The sequence below is a fragment of the Cydia strobilella genome, chromosome 24, assembly GCF_947568885.1.
Source record: "Cydia strobilella chromosome 24, ilCydStro3.1, whole genome shotgun sequence".
NCBI classification, from domain to species: domain Eukaryota; kingdom Metazoa; phylum Arthropoda; class Insecta; order Lepidoptera; family Tortricidae; genus Cydia; species Cydia strobilella.
In genome coordinates, this window is record NC_086064.1 from 7,707,183 (window position 1) to 7,724,267 (window position 17,085).

At 42.2% G+C, this 17,085-nt stretch overlaps 1 protein-coding gene across 1 annotated transcript in view; it reads left to right on the top strand.

Annotated features, from left to right (window-relative positions):
• LOC134752028 (double-stranded RNA-specific editase Adar) overlaps positions 1–17,085 on the top strand; it is a 55,224-nt gene that overhangs the window by 11,611 nt on the left and 26,528 nt on the right. Inside the window, exons 7-15 of the mRNA XM_063687588.1 lie at positions 526–681; positions 2,972–3,046; positions 3,564–3,705; positions 5,484–5,595; positions 6,343–6,429; positions 7,037–7,103; positions 7,883–8,054; positions 12,148–12,250; positions 13,147–13,298. Of these exons, the coding sequence (XP_063543658.1) occupies positions 526–681; positions 2,972–3,046; positions 3,564–3,705; positions 5,484–5,595; positions 6,343–6,429; positions 7,037–7,103; positions 7,883–8,054; positions 12,148–12,250; positions 13,147–13,298 (1,066 nt within the window). The remainder of the gene's footprint in view (positions 1–525; positions 682–2,971; positions 3,047–3,563; positions 3,706–5,483; positions 5,596–6,342; positions 6,430–7,036; positions 7,104–7,882; positions 8,055–12,147; positions 12,251–13,146; positions 13,299–17,085) is intronic.

Consider the following 17,085-nt stretch of genomic DNA (forward strand, 5'->3'; position numbering starts at 1 on the left):
TCACTTACCTGTACTAACAATGACATTGTATTCCACCCCACCAGGTATAGTTTAAATCATTTCAACTGAGCTCATTCACTAACCTGTACTAACAATGGCATTGTATTATTACAATATCTGCTTTGCATGTATATTGAATTTTTAACATTATTCCTTGTTGAATGGGGTTAAAATGGTCTAAAAAGATAATATCATATTCAATCTTTTGTGAAATCATATCCACCTTAGCCACTTTGAGTGTCGACGGTAGTAAAATGCAAAAAAAAATATGTTAGCCATTATTTAGTTAGTGTATTTTGTAGTCTATTGTTAAAAAATAGAGTCGTTAATCTATATTAACATTTCAAGGAGGTTATAATCTGCTTTTACTACGAGGTAGTTATCCTAATTTGTGGTTTACCACTCAATGGCATTGTATTCTTGAGACTCTTTGAGCAAACAGGTAAGTGCATTAGCTCAATTGATATGATTATAACTATACATTCGATTCCTCGTATCTTGAGCTAATAATGATCATTCTTCCAGCCCCCCCTCCGCCCCCCACGGCGGCCACCGCCCTCTTCGGCGCCTCCGCAGTCTCCGCGGCCCACAAGAGCCCCATCAACTCCCTCTACGAGACATGTCCCGGTCTGACCTTCCACTGCACCTACGGAGATGGGTCCTCACTCGATCAACCCAACGGTAATTATTGTAATGAGAAAATTTCTACTATAGAATAGAATTGAATAGTTTATTTCACAAACAGATTTACAAAATGTACGAGTATATGTAAATTTTTCGCCATTCAGAGCAGGGATGTTGCGGATACCAATTTTGTTGACATCCGCGGATGCGGATGCGGATTTTTAAAGGCTCACATCCGCGGATGCGGATGTCGAGATTAGGCACATAAAAAAACGTCAAATATTACACTTTAGTAATATTTATTTAAAAAAAACGAAACTTTTAGTATTTGAACAAGAATATAGGTGTCCCACAATCGCATTACTATACTAAAGTCCAAATAAATCAAACTGTTCACTTCTTGTCGCTGTCCGTCATAGGCTAAAGTGCTCGATCGACGAATCACAAAAACGAAACGAAATTTCTATTGGCTAATGACGAAATTACCTAGCACTTAAGCTCCGTATCGATTTTATGCGGATGCGGATGTTGAAAATGATGCGGAAGTTCCGCGGTTGGATGCGAATGCGAATTTTTTTATTTTATTTATTTTATTGGTATTAAGGATAACAACAGCCATAGATATAACTAAGACATAATTATGTTTACATAAAACAAGGCCAATAACAGTCATCCATTGAGCAAAGATAGATTACAACTCCGTAATAGATGGATACAACGGAAAAAACGTGCCTCGAAAATCACGAAAATTTGATTCTCGATCAGATGGCGCCACTAGTTTTGGCCTACACTCGTATAAAGGGCGTTGACTGTTTCGTTTGTTATTTATAATTTTAACGCATACCAGTGAAAGAACATGGGTCAAAATCATATAAAAATAATTAATGCAAATAAAAAAATCATTTATCCATATTTAAATACATTTTATCGTATTTTTATAAATATTTATTTTTAGTTTTAAAGTGTGTCGACAGATGGCAGTGAATTTAATGGGGTTACAAAATTTACTATGACAGTACCGCTCTAATATAAGTTACTCTATGCATTGAGTTACATTATGTGACGATTAAAAATAACAAAAATAACAAAACACGAGAATGTACATTACATAAACAAAAATGCTCGCTGATATGATATTTAAGTAATATAGTTTAATTTACTTCTTAAAATTATTTTAATTTCACTTAATCTAATTCTGATACAAAACCATGAAACATATCCAATAGTTACAAGTCAGACATCAGCCAAAATCCACAAAATAAGCACCTGGACCTGAAGTTTTATAACTAATAGAATAAGTAGGAATTAGAATTTAGAAAGGTATCTTTCTATAACGTAGGTACAACTAATTGCAATATAATATTCGCAATATTCCTGATCCAGAGTATGGCTACGTATAAAAAAACAGCCTATAATCCCTTAATACCCCAAATAGGTGATAATTACACTCAACATTCAAAATCACACAAAACATAAGCTCTAAAAATAATGGCCGCCATTTTCAACTTTTTACTTAAAGGCCGATTGCGTTTTGATACTTATGATAAAAACAGACTCCTTCTTCAGCCACAAGATGTATTTATGTGAAATATAACACTTTGAAGAAGTCCCACGGTAAGCCCAAGGAGGCTTGTGTTATGGGTACTCAGACAACGATATATATAATATATAAATATGTACTTGAAACTTAAATACATAGAAAATACCCATGACTCAGTAACAAATATCTGTGCTCATCACACAAATAAATGCCCTTACCGGGATTTGAACCCAGGACCATCGACTTCACAGGCAGGGTTGGCCGTAATTGTTAATTTTAATTAACCATTGATCAATTGCATTAACCATTAGTTCCGCCATTAACCAATTGCATTACGCACCAATTGCATTAAAGTTAATTCGGATTAAATTTTTGAGACGTTAATGGCCATTGAAGTTGTTGGCCAATAACTTTAATTCGGATAAACTTCAATGGCCATTAAAGTTTCAAAAAATTAATTAGAATTACTCTCAATTGCATTAACGTCTAATAAAATTAAATTCGTGATATTTTAAAATGTGTACTACTCACTACCCACTAGGCCAGACCGGTCGTCAATTATTGTGCCATTTTCAAACAAAAGGGTACTTATTGTCGCTTGTCAGTAAGGCGCTGTTACCATATAGCTTCATTTAGAAATCAACCTTATCGACAACCGACAATGTGATACCTTTTGGTTGAGAACGTCACATTTATACGTCATAATTTCATAGATGTTTGACGTTTAAAATAATACTTGCACTGCGTGTGCTATCAAAATCGTTGCAGACTTATCTTGGTCTGACTCTACATTTTTTTTGTCCACAGCTCCTCTTCAACTCAGCCACAGCATGCGTTTCAAAGTCGTCTGCCAGATCAAGGATCAGACTTTTGAAGGATATGGTAAGAAAAAGTCAAAGTAAATTAATATTGTCTTCGGTTACCGCGATAGTTATTCATGAAATGAAACTATGAAAACGGACTATATCGCGTATATTGAATTTATAATACATCCCGACGTTTCGAACCCTTTACAGCGTTCGTGGTCAACGGGTGACTGAGGAAAAATTACAAAGTGCAAAAATACCCACATACAAAAAATAATGAACAATCATAGACTATAAAAGTTATTTTTATTTTTTATATTCATAATTATTTTCACAGATTTTTACTTTTTACCTTTCTATTTATAGAAAGTAGTTTTATACATTATGACTTTTTACCGTTTTATTTTCTTTTAATTATTTATTAACGGACATTATTTTATTTTTTAGATTATTATATTTTATTAAATTTGATCCTTAATTATTATTATTGATATTGTGTTGTGTCGATCTTTTTGTGAATGTATTTTATTTTGACACGTAAAATGTAATGTACATTTTCAATGAGAAATAAATGAATGTAATATATTTGGTAGGTACAAGTAAGAAATTAGCGAAGCTCGCCGCCGCTAGGGCTGCGCTGGCGGTCCTGGACGAGGACAAGGCCCCCGCGGGCGCCGGCGCCGGCGCCGCCGAGCCGGGCTGCCTGCCGCAACCGAGAGCGGATACCATTGGAAAGTGAGTGGATCACGGCTCTCTATTGTTTCCCATATAGTTTTAACCCTTAAATGCATGATTTTTTCTTTTTGCCTGAAATTAATATGTCTTACATAATTGTTTACTGATTCTAGGAAAAATAAAAATATAGTTTAAAACATCGATTTTCACTGCTTAACCAGTATTAGAATTTACATAGGGTAAATAATAATTTATGTAAATTTATACAATTATTGGTAAAAGATATAAAAAATCTTACTACCATTAGAAATTTATACTATTTGTAATATACCTATAATAAAGATTTTAAATATAAATAATTACAAATCCCAAAAAACCGCCTAAATTACATACTAAAAATCATTAAATTTTCCCAAATTTCCGCCATTTCGTGTTAAAAGAAATGTAATTTTTTTAAACTTAAATACTGCGCAAATTTCAATAAAACGACGGAAAGTGTATTAATTTACGATCATAATAATTATACAGGACCAAATAGATTTTACCTAATTATGCATAAAATTATATGTTTTTTGTTGTGTACATACATACATCACTATGCATTCAAGGGTTAAGTCATAATGTATTAGTCATAAGATATTCAAAAGTTCACGTATCACACAAAAACACAAAAATAAGTTGGACTCGACATGTTGCCGACTTGCGAAATCCTCCAAAACGATAACTAATGCAGGGCCGGGTATCTACAATAAACTACCTGATAGCATTAAATATTGAAAATGACCTGACATTCTATAATCAGTTAAAAAAATGGTTGACCACAAAAGCCTTTTATGACATGTCAGAATATAATAATAATGATTTAATCTTAATTTAATTTTATATTTTGTATTTTTATTAATTATTGGGAATTTGAAATGTGTTGATTATTTTTATATTGTATTATTTTACTTTAATTTAATTAATGATTATTTGAATGAATTGAATATATTATGTAAATCCAATTATGACGTGTAATATGAAATATTATTATGAATAAATGAGTATGAGTATGAGTATGAGTATTGTTTGTCCACATTTTCGTTAGTCATAATTTGGCTTTTCTCAGAAACGCGTAATTTTTCAGGATTGCCATAAAACAAACCTAACCTAACCTATCTATAGGATAACCTGAGGAAAATCCTGAAAAGTTAAGGGTTTCAGAATTATGACTAATGATAATATGACAATCATTACATTATTACTTTCAATAATTATGTCAAACAAAGGGACTCCGTCAAACACACATCTAACTGTTTTTAGTTGAGGGCAAAGTCCCCACGGTCTTAGGTGAGGGCAAAGACGCACGGTCTTAGATGAAGGCAAAGCCCCACGGTCTTAGATGAAGGTAATTTGTTTATTTATTTATTTAAAAATTTAAATCAGGCAACAAGGCCCATATAACAAATATCTTACAGACTCACATATATATGCATTTTATAAACTTAGAAACTGAACGCTATTTAGGCGACAAAACGGCGTGGCTCCGTTGAATCGGCTGGTCTTGTGTCGGATTCGGCAGTTTGCCCCTTCGACCAGAAGCCCCACGGTCTTAGATGAGGGCAAAGCCCCTTAAGCCCCTACTGCGGCCGCCGAACCAGGCTGCCTTTTTTTATATAGGGTGTGTGCGTTACGCATACCACCCAGGCGCAGGGACGGGCCTGGGATAATTAATTAATTAATTAATAAATTATTATTTTTAATCCCACGGTGTTTCATCATTCATGTAGTCTTGTGTGTTATAATAGGCTTATAGTTATACATATACTATACCTTATTACATTGTCTTCTGTCGTTAGGTTGGTGAATGAGAAATTCCACGAAATCATGAAGGGCGACCTGGTGCACTCCAAGAGAAAAGTCTTAGCTGGCATCGTCATGACTATCGACAACAGACCCAACGACTCCAAGGTAATTTCTGTTATTACAAGATTCTGTTTTCCCAAGATTCTGTTTCCCCGAAATTATTTAATTCATTTTTTCGCAATTCCGTGGTTGGTCCCATAGTAAAAGTTGCTCAGTATAATCCCAAAACCTCCCTGGAAACAGGAATGCACTTATTTTTTAGCCACCCTGTATAATTTGTAATCTGAAAGGAAAAACGGGGTAAGTATAGTTTATTTATAGTTGGTCAAGCAAATCTTATCAGTAAATAGGAAAAATAAGTAAGTAAAAAAAAAACTATACTCATCCTTTTCTTTTGGTTGCTAGTACTAGTGTAAGACAAAGATAGTAGTCCCTTGACGAACTATATATATTACCCCCCTTATTCATAAAACTTTACAGACCTGATTTAGTTAAATTATGTTTTATCCCTTTCTTACAAATACATAAGTCATAATGACAGATAAAGACAAACGATTCATAGCTAATTCAGGCCAGTAACTCGTTTATGAATAACGTCATACATTTTTACATATCATCTTCACTAACGGCCACGACATCGCGCGGCGGCGGCAGCGGCGAGCGGCGGCCATAGGTGGGAACGAAAGGTCCGATCGCTGTGTCTCGCTCCAACCTATGGCCGCCGATCGCCGCTGCCGTCGCCGCGCGATCTCGTGGCCGGGCGGTAAGATTAGTTGCCAAGTTAACCCCAGACTCATGAGCCGTGGCTAAAAGCCGAGACTACGCTAGCAAGATGATGTTTTTTTTTAATAGGTGATAGCAGTTACCACAGGCACAAAGTGTGTGTCCGGCGAACACATGTCGGTACGAGGACGAGCCATGAATGATTGCCATGCTGAGGTAAGCCCCAAGTTCTTATAGTTTTGCCAAGTTAAAAAGAATAGTGATTAAATGAATAAATAAAAAAAAATACAAAAGGCGGTCTTAAATCCCCATGTCATTTGGTAATGAGGGCCACCGCTTTTATGCTCATCAGTTGGCGCCACTGTAGATGTAGGTCCAGAAAAACAGATCTCAAAATTCTTCTATGCTTATTTTTATAAAATCAATACGTTCTAATATACACAAAGGTATTTTAACGTCTAAATGTGCCATTTTTTTTCAACCTGTTTAATTTTGCATATATTTTAGTTGGCACTTTTTAAACCACTAACATTTATTGAGCTATATCTATTGTGTACCATGTTTAATCAAAGATGGACAAAGATTAACCACAATTATGAATAAGGAGTGAAGATTCCCGATAAAAAAGCTTGAAACCCCTAAATCTTCTATGCATTTGACATTTTGAAAGACCTCCATCTACACTAGCGCCCCTAGCGGCGAAATTAAACGCGGTAGCCCTCATTGGCCAAATTGTAAATGAAAAGTAAAGTCAAAATACCCTAAATTAATATTAACATTACGCTTTTTTTCCATATACGTTTATTTAAAAAAAAATTTGTAGGTGGCAGCGCGACGGTGCTTACAGCGACATCTGTACGCGCAACTCCTTATGTACGCGGAGAGTAAAGGTAAATAGGTCACAGACAAACTACAATAACAAACATACGAAATACATAAAACTATCGTGCACGAATTCAATATAACTTTTATATCGCTCTTTAATCATGTTTTCAATTTGAATACTATTTCCCCCTTCTTTCTCTCTGTCACCATACAAACAACCGAGAAAAAATATACTTTATTCACGAGAATCTACAAAAAGTGAAGAAGAAAGTTATCCGATCCCTCCGTTTAATACGCGGCATGGACGCAGGGTGGAAATAATTAATGGGCTCTGGAGGGAAAGTGCCTTAAAACCTTAAGTTAGCTCATTTTACTTAAAGGAAACATTCTTTTATTTTTTTAAAGAAACATAACTGCATTTAAAGTTTTTTTTTTAATTCGATTAGTCGTCCGGCAATCGACCCGACTTAAAAAAAACACGCTATTTTCAATCAAACATTCAGTCTTTCACTCGCCAATCGTACAAAATATCCATAAAATGGAATATTTAATATTTTTTGAGTTTTAAGTCGGCCGTACCATTCCCGGGCGCGACAAGCGAATTTAAAAAATCTTTGAATGCAGTTTTGTTTCTTTTTAAAAATAAAAGAATGTTTCCTTTAAGTAAAATGAGCTAACTTAAGGTTTTAAGGTACTATTGGTACTAGTTACCCTCCAGGGCCCATGAATTTTTTTCCACACATAAAACCGATTTACAAAGAGTCCGAATCGAAAAGTTATTCAACTGTTTTGCTTGTTAAAATTTAATTTTAGAATACAAGTATCATTAATATATCTTCCACAGATCCAACAATCCCAATACCGGATTCGGACCTCGAGCCGGTCCCGGGCGGCGGCTACCAGCTAAAACCGGACCGGCAGCTACATCTGTACGTGAGCACGGCGCCGTGCGGCGACGGACGCATCTTCAGCCCGCACGAGCAGCCGGACCCGACGCCGGACCGGCACCCGAACAGGTAACCAACCGGACCGGCAGCTACATCTGTACGTGAGCACGGCGCCGTGCGGCGACGGACGCATCTTCAGCCCGCACGAGCAGCCGGACCCGACGCCGGACCGGCACCCGAACAGGTAACCAACCGGACCGGCAGCTACATCTGTACGTGAGCACGGCGCCGTGCGGCGACGGACGCATCTTCAGCCCGCACGAGCAGCCGGACCCGACGCCGGACCGGCACCCGAACAGGTAACCAACCGGACCGGCAGCTACATCTGTACGTGAGCACGGCGCCGTGCGGCGACGGACGCATCTTCAGCCCGCACGAACAGCCGGACCCGACGCCGGACCGGCATCCGAAAAGGTAACTAACCGGACCGGCAGCTACATCTGTACGTGAGCACGGCGCCGTGCGGCGACGGACGCATCTTCAGCCCGCACGAACAGCCGGACCCGACGCCGGACCGGCACCCGAACAGGTAACCAACCGGACCGGCAGCTACATCTGTACGTGAGCACGGCGCCGTGCGGCGACGGACGCATCTTCAGCCCTCACGAACAGCCGGACCCGACGCCGGACCGGCACCCGAACAGGTAACCAACCGGACCGGCAGCTACATCTGTACGTGAGCACGGCGCCGTGCGGCGACGGACGCATCTTCAGCCCGCACGAACAGCCGGACCCGACGCCGGACCGGCATCCGAAAAGGTAACTAACCGGACCGGCAGCTACATCTGTACGTGAGCACGGCGCCGTGCGGCGACGGACGCATCTTCAGCCCGCACGAACAGCCGGACCCGACGCCGGACCGGCACCCGAACAGGTAACCAACCGGACCGGCAGCTACATCTGTACGTGAGCACGGCGCCGTGCGGCGACGGACGCATCTTCAGCCCGCACGAACAGCCGGACCCGACGCCGGACCGGCACCCGAACAGGTAACCAACCGGACCGGCAGCTACATCTGTACGTGAGCACGGCGCCGTGCGGCGACGGACGCATCTTCAGCCCGCACGAACAGCCGGACCCGACGCCGGACCGGCATCCGAAAAGGTAACTAACCGGACCGGCAGCTACATCTGTACGTGAGCACGGCGCCGTGCGGCGACGGACGCATCTTCAGCCCGCACGAGCAGCCGGACCCGACGCCGGACCGGCATCCGAACAGGTAACCAACCGGACCGGCAGCTACATCTGTACGTGAGCACGGCGCCGTGCGGCGACGGACGCATCTTCAGCCCGCACGAGCAGCCGGACCCGACGCCGGACCGGCATCCGAACAGGTAATCAACCGGACCGGCAGCTACATCTGTACGTGAGCACGGCGCCGTGCGGCGACGGACGCATCCTCAGTCCGCACGAGCAGCCGGACCCGACGCCGGACCGGCACCCGAACAGGTAACCAACCGGACCGGCAGCTACATCTGTACGTGAGCACGGCGCCGTGCGGCGACGGACGCATCTTCAGCCCGCACGAGCAGCCGGACCCGACGCCGGACCGGCACCCGAACAGGTAACCAACCGGACCGGCAGCTACATCTGTACGTGAGCACGGCGCCGTGCGGCGACGGACGCATCTTCAGCCCGCACGAGCAGCCGGACCCGACGCCGGACCGGCACCCGAACAGGTAACCAACCGGACCGGCAGCTACATCTGTACGTGAGCACGGCGCCGTGCGGCGACGGACGCATCTTCAGCCCGCACGAACAGCCGGACCCGACGCCGGACCGGCATCCGAAAAGGTAACTAACCGGACCGGCAGCTACATCTGTACGTGAGCACGGCGCCGTGCGGCGACGGACGCATCTTCAGCCCGCACGAACAGCCGGACCCGACGCCGGACCGGCACCCGAACAGGTAACCAACCGGACCGGCAGCTACATCTGTACGTGAGCACGGCGCCGTGCGGCGACGGACGCATCTTCAGCCCGCACGAACAGCCGGACCCGACGCCGGACCGGCACCCGAACAGGTAACCAACCGGACCGGCAGCTACATCTGTACGTGAGCACGGCGCCGTGCGGCGACGGACGCATCTTCAGCCCGCACGAACAGCCGGACCCGACGCCGGACCGGCATCCGAAAAGGTAACTAACCGGACCGGCAGCTACATCTGTACGTGAGCACGGCGCCGTGCGGCGACGGACGCATCTTCAGCCCGCACGAACAGCCGGACCCGACGCCGGACCGGCACCCGAACAGGTAACCAACCGGACCGGCAGCTACATCTGTACGTGAGCACGGCGCCGTGCGGCGACGGACGCATCTTCAGCCCGCACGAACAGCCGGACCCGACGCCGGACCGGCACCCGAACAGGTAACCAACCGGACCGGCAGCTACATCTGTACGTGAGCACGGCGCCGTGCGGCGACGGACGCATCTTCAGCCCGCACGAACAGCCGGACCCGACGCCGGACCGGCATCCGAAAAGGTAACTAACCGGACCGGCAGCTACATCTGTACGTGAGCACGGCGCCGTGCGGCGACGGACGCATCTTCAGCCCGCACGAGCAGCCGGACCCGACGCCGGACCGGCATCCGAACAGGTAACCAACCGGACCGGCAGCTACATCTGTACGTGAGCACGGCGCCGTGCGGCGACGGACGCATCTTCAGCCCGCACGAGCAGCCGGACCCGACGCCGGACCGGCATCCGAACAGGTAATCAACCGGACCGGCAGCTACATCTGTACGTGAGCACGGCGCCGTGCGGCGACGGACGCATCCTCAGTCCGCACGAGCAGCCGGACCCGACGCCGGACCGGCACCCGAACAGGTAACCAACCGGACCGGCAGCTACATCTGTACGTGAGCACGGCGCCGTGCGGCGACGGACGCATCTTCAGCCCGCACGAGCAGCCGGACCCGACGCCGGACCGGCATCCGAACAGGTAATCAACCGGACCGGCAGCTACATCTGTACGTGAGCACGGCGCCGTGCGGCGACGGACGCATCCTCAGTCCGCACGAGCAGCCGGACCCGACGCCGGACCGGCACCCGAACAGGTAACCAACCGGACCGGCAGCTACATCTGTACGTGAGCACGGCGCCGTGCGGCGACGGACGCATCTTCAGCCCGCACGAGCAGCCGGACCCGACGCCGGACCGGCATCCGAACAGGTAATCAACCGGACCGGCAGCTACATCTGTACGTGAGCACGGCGCCGTGCGGCGACGGACGCATCCTCAGTCCGCACGAGCAGCCGGACCCGACGCCGGACCGGCATCCGAACAGGTAAGACAGTGTAGAATACGCTGGTTTGATCCCCGGCAAAATTGAGTTGCACATATAAGAAAGGAATATTCATGCGTGTTAAATAGGAGCTTGCCTCAGCATAATGTTGCAGTGTATTTACTACAACGCTGGTTTTCAGGCAGACCCTTGATACATTATCCCTTACTCGCTGTTTGTCGAAAACTAAATGGCTTAGAATTATGTTAATATGTATGAGTGTAAACTATTAAATATATAAAACACTGATTTAAACTTTCACGATTTTTTTTACTCATTATTATTTATCTCCACGGGACTTAATCGCGTAAAATAGTTTTAAAATGTACCTCCGACGTTTCGAGGACGGCGTTGTCCCCGTGGTCTCGGAGAAGACTGGCTAAAGTTGAGATCAACATCTTCTAGGCGCGCGAGTTTTTCGAACTACCCGCACTTGGTCTTGTTTATTAACTTGAACGTTTTGCGCACTAGGGATGCTACCGGGTCGACACACAACACTCACAATATTCGATTTTTCAACTTTCGATATTTGGTTTCGCTTACACTTACTAATGACTGGGTTCCATGTGGATGAGATCTTAAAACCTTCGTCTCGATTGAAATTTCCATGTTTCTTGATTTCAATGGCTTCACGGATTTTTCTACTATAAAACCCACGATCTGTAGAAAGTATTCTAGGGTTGTGAAGCTCAATCCAGTGGTTTGGCCCTGACTCTAGTAAATGCTCAGCAACAGCAGACTTGTTCACCTGACGGTTCTTGACAGCTGCGATATGTTCCTTAACTCGCTAAACTATTTTACGCGATTAAGTCCCGTGGAGATAAATAACTATAACTATTAAATATATGTTTGTTAGTTATAAAATATATGTTACAGATTGGCGCGTGGTCAGCTCAGGACCAAGATCGAGTCGGGAGAGGGCACTATTCCGGTGAAAAATTGCAGCAACATCATACAGACCTGGGATGGAGTAATGCAGGTATTTATGCTTTTTTTTTTTTATGATGAATAGGCAGGCGTTTGACCACGATCCCACCTGATGGTAAGTGATGATGTGGTCTACGGTGGAGCACGCTTACCTATGAGATACCTATTAACTCTTGCCTTGAAGAGCTCCAAATTGTACTCATGCGGAAACACAGACTCGGGCAGGGCGTTCCACTCCTTGGCAGTTCGCATAAGAAATGTGGAAGCAAAACGCTTCGTGCGTATTTTTGGAATTCCTACCATGAAGCGATGCCGGAGTGCCGTTTGTCGTGTGGTGCGATGGTAAAAATGGGACGGAGGAATAAGGTTGTGCAGTTCCTCGGTTAGTTAAATAAATTAGTTAGTTAAATCTTAGTTACATCAAAGAGGATAAAACAGGATAGAGCGGTACTGTCATTGTAAATTCACTGCCATCTATCGACACACGATTAAAACTAAAAATGAAGATGTATAAAAATACCATAAAATTTATTATTATATGTTTTTTTTTTTTTTTTGTATTAATTATTTTTAAATATGATTTGACCCATGTTCTTTCACTGATATGCGTTAAAATTAACAACAAACAAAACCGTCAACGCCATCTAGTCGAGAATAGGCCAAAGGTTGGTATTGGTGGTAGAATCTGAGGGAGAATCGAATTTTATTGATTTCCGAGGCACGTTTTTTCCGTAGACTTTATTCATCTTATACGGAGTTATATAGTATAGTATTTGGAAATATGTGTCGTTTTCAAGCAACAGGTACCACTTTGTCGCTTGCCATAAGGACGCTCTGACAGGTTATTCGTATAAAGATACTAGCAAATTTCGTCCTTAAGGTAAGCGACAATGTGGTACTTTTTACTTGAAAACGTTACATATATAATAATAATTATGTTCGTTCCAGGGCGAGCGTCTCCTGACGATGTCTTGCTCCGACAAAGTGTGCCGGTGGTGCGTCGTGGGCATGCAGGGGGCGCTACTATCGCGCCTCATCCGACCTGTCTATCTGCGATCCCTGGTCCTAGGTTCTCTGTTGCACCCACATCATATGTATCGGTGAGTGCTAGTTTTAGATTAGGGTAGGGTAGGAAACAGTGGCTCAGCTCTAATCAGTGGCTCAGTCGCCCCAATATCGCCTCTATCATGTTGGAATTAAATTGAGTGAGACACTGTTTCCTACCCTACCCTACCCATTTCAGCACTAACATACAAGTACACAAACAGCCGCAATGGTATTTGCCGGTCGAAGTATTTTATAGATGGCGCCAGCATAGGTTTTACCTGTCAATCCTACGAATAGTGTAAAATTCTTTTTTTAGGGTTCCGTACCCAAAGGGTAAAAACGGGACCCTATTACTAAGACTCCGCTGTCCGTCTGTCACCAGGCTGTATCTCATGAACCGTGATAGCTAGACAATTGAAATTTTCACAGATGATGTATTTCTGTTGCCGCTATAACAGCAAATACTGAAAAGTACGGAACCCTCAGTGCGCACTCGCACTTTTTTATGTTTGGCCTGGATGTTATTAAAAATGGCAAATTCTAGAAGTCCTCGTTTTGTTCAGATTTCGTGATATAGGTAATATACTTAACTCACTATAGTCTGCATCTTCTCAAATGATTTTTACGCCTAAGACGCTAATCTGTTAAACAAAAGCCATTGTTTATTTTTTGCGAGCGGTCGGCCATTGTGTGCCATTGTGTCTGACAATGGCACGCGCCGTAGCACGCGCTCAGACACAATGGCACACAATGGCCGACCGCTCGCTTAAAAGAAACAATGGCTTTTGTTTAACACATTAGGGTCTCAGGCCTAAAAATCATTTGAGAAGATTCATAGTATACATGAATAAATAAAAACACAGATTTAAATCTAAAACAATATATATTTTAAATAATGTACATCTTATAAATAAAACTATAACTAATATTAATGGTAACTAAATATTTATTCTATGGAGAAGGGGGATTGGCGTCGAGTCATCAAGTAAAAGTTTCCGCGTAGCCTGCAAGAAACATCACATGAGAGTGTTGTTAAGGTCAATAGTAGATTGTGCCACAAGGGAGCAAAATGATATATTTACGGCGAGCGCGTACATTGAATCCTGAACGAAGCGATGTATTCTATAATGGAGGCCCGGGTCTTAGCGAGGGATTCTAAAATATAATCCCGAGGTTAGTGAGGGATTTAAGTTTTAATGCCCAAGGTGGAAATAGTTTTGCTACCCTGTGGCAGGTACAGGTACTGTTTTCATGATCTATGAGGTTTTTCTAGATATTATTGAAGCTAAAAAAAAGGATGCAAAAAAGTGTCCTAGAACTGAAAAGTGCCACTATAATTAAGAGGCCGGTGTCGATTTTAGTCGCAAAAATGTAAAATTGATAGATTTAGTCGGTGAAATTGTACACCTTTTCTTACCAAATTGAAATAACCAGTACTGGTTTCTATTAGCACGTCTTCTTATCTTGACTTTTATCAGAACAATTTTTTGAATTCAGACTCACTAAATTAGTAATGATTTTTTTTCTGATGGACGTTTAGGTAAACGCGCGTAAAGCACTGATTTTGTCGCTCTTATTTGTAAATTTCGTAAAGTTTGGACTGCTAAAACTGGTAAATTTGTATTACACATATTCTGTACTTGACCTTTATCAGATTACATTTTTGAGTTCGAGGAAATGAAATTACTTCAAAACAAGTGACAATTTCTCTGAAAATCGATTTAATTTCAACTCAGTTTTGATACTTAAACAATCTACAACATTTGCTGAAACTATTCTTATACATCAATTTGTATAATTTACCACCATACATTTTTGATGAATTTTTAAAAACTCTTCATATATTACCGGTGACGCACGCTCGCGACTCGCGACCTCATTACTAAAAGGCAAGATGAGAAGACGTGCTAATAGAAACCAATACTTGTTATTTAGATATTACGTAACAAAACGCGTATAATTTCAACGACTAAATCTATCAATTTTACATTTTTGCTCCAAAATCGTCTACGGCCTCATAATATTAGTCTGCATTCACATTATGGAGCATTCCACGTAATTGTCTACCGTTGTCCCGTACGAACGCGAATTTTCTCAAGATTTGCAGGTATAAGAGTTTCCTTTTCTGTGACAAATGGTCAAAAATATGCAAAATAATCATCTGCTTTAGACGCCGAAAAAAAAGTCGCAACAGGATATAAAATGCGTCAGGTACGGGACAGCCCGTGGAATGCCCCTGATGTTTGAAAGACCTAATATTTGTATGTGCATCTCATACTGCTGCATAAGTGCGCCTTAGCTGTTTGCCACCATGTAAATGCAGTATTTAGTGTTTGTCTGAATGGTATGGAATATGTTAACTCCTCCAGTATGGCTACCACGAGATGGACACTGACATATTCGCTAGCGTAACTTACTTTCTATACATCTTGCTCGCACTAATATGCCAGTACGAGCGACATGCATAGAATAGTACATTTCGATGCTAGTGCGGAAAGTATGTCATTACCTCACAAGTATCGAGATATCTAAGATTCGGGACGAGTGAAGAATGACATACCCGCACGTGTATCGAACGACGGTTTTTAATACAGTTGCGTACAAAAATAAGAGAAGCAACAAGTAAGAAATGGAATTCGAAACTTTTATATTATTAATTCTGTGACACTGACATCATTGACATTGACATTATGAAGAGGTGTTTTTCTAGCTTTTATTCGACTAGAATAGATTTTGTTATTATTATTGAACCCACTTCAATGAGTTTTTTTTTCAAATGCATGTTCTATAAGACAGAAACAATTGTAAATATTAAAACATTGTACTATTATTACCTAAATATCGTTATTTACGATTATTTGTGTATCGTATATTTATAAAAACAATATCGAATGTTGCCTTTGGAAATTTAAAACATTCTTGCAGTAAGAAAATACGCCTCTTCTTTGACAGACGTTCCGTTCCATTCAGACAACTTATTAAGAACGGTTTTTCAACATTAAAAAATAAACGTGTTATAATACTTATAATGATGAAGAGGTAAGTAATAAAATATGAAATATGCATATTTTTCGTATTCTTACATTAACAGTAGGTTTTTATGTTGATTACGACGTTTAAAGGAAACTAATATTAACACTCATCAATAAGTAGTCATGAATTGGAACAAGTAAAAATTTAAAAAAATTGGAAAAGTAAAAAGCACTAGTTCGCGAAAACCAACTTTCCTCACGCTAAACAGCCACGAAAAGTAGCACTTTTTGAGCAGCTGTATTAAAAAGTAAGTTACGCACACGCTGGCGAATATGCCAGTGTCAGGTTAGTGCTCGTGGTAGCCGTACTGATTTAATTTCTTCTGTTTACTGTCGGATTGTATATTACTTCTCATTTTCCAGTAATAGTCAACCTATCTCCCTCAACCTTCAACCCAAGCAACCTTTTCACAAAAGCCTTCACTTTCGAATCGCTTCCCAACTCCAGATTATAAGTAGCCAAAGGCAACACAGGGGGGTTGAGTCCTATATAATTATTCCTTTCCTTAGTCGAATGATTCAATTCTCCGTTCGCACTTTTAACCAATGTATTAATCTCTCTCATGACCGTAAAAACGGGCAAGGCATGTCTACGATTCTTGTTCAAGAATTCCAAAATTTTAAATAGAAAGTTCTCATTTTCGGCTGCCTCTGATTTTTGAAAGATGTTTATGAACCTTTTTTGACGTTTTCTCACGTGTGATTCTGCATTCTGAGATGGTTCTGTGTTTGAAGAAATTGAGTATGTCTCTCTTAAGTTTAAGTCTAAATTTGAGTTTGCAAATGAGTCTAGTAATGTTTCTCTTTT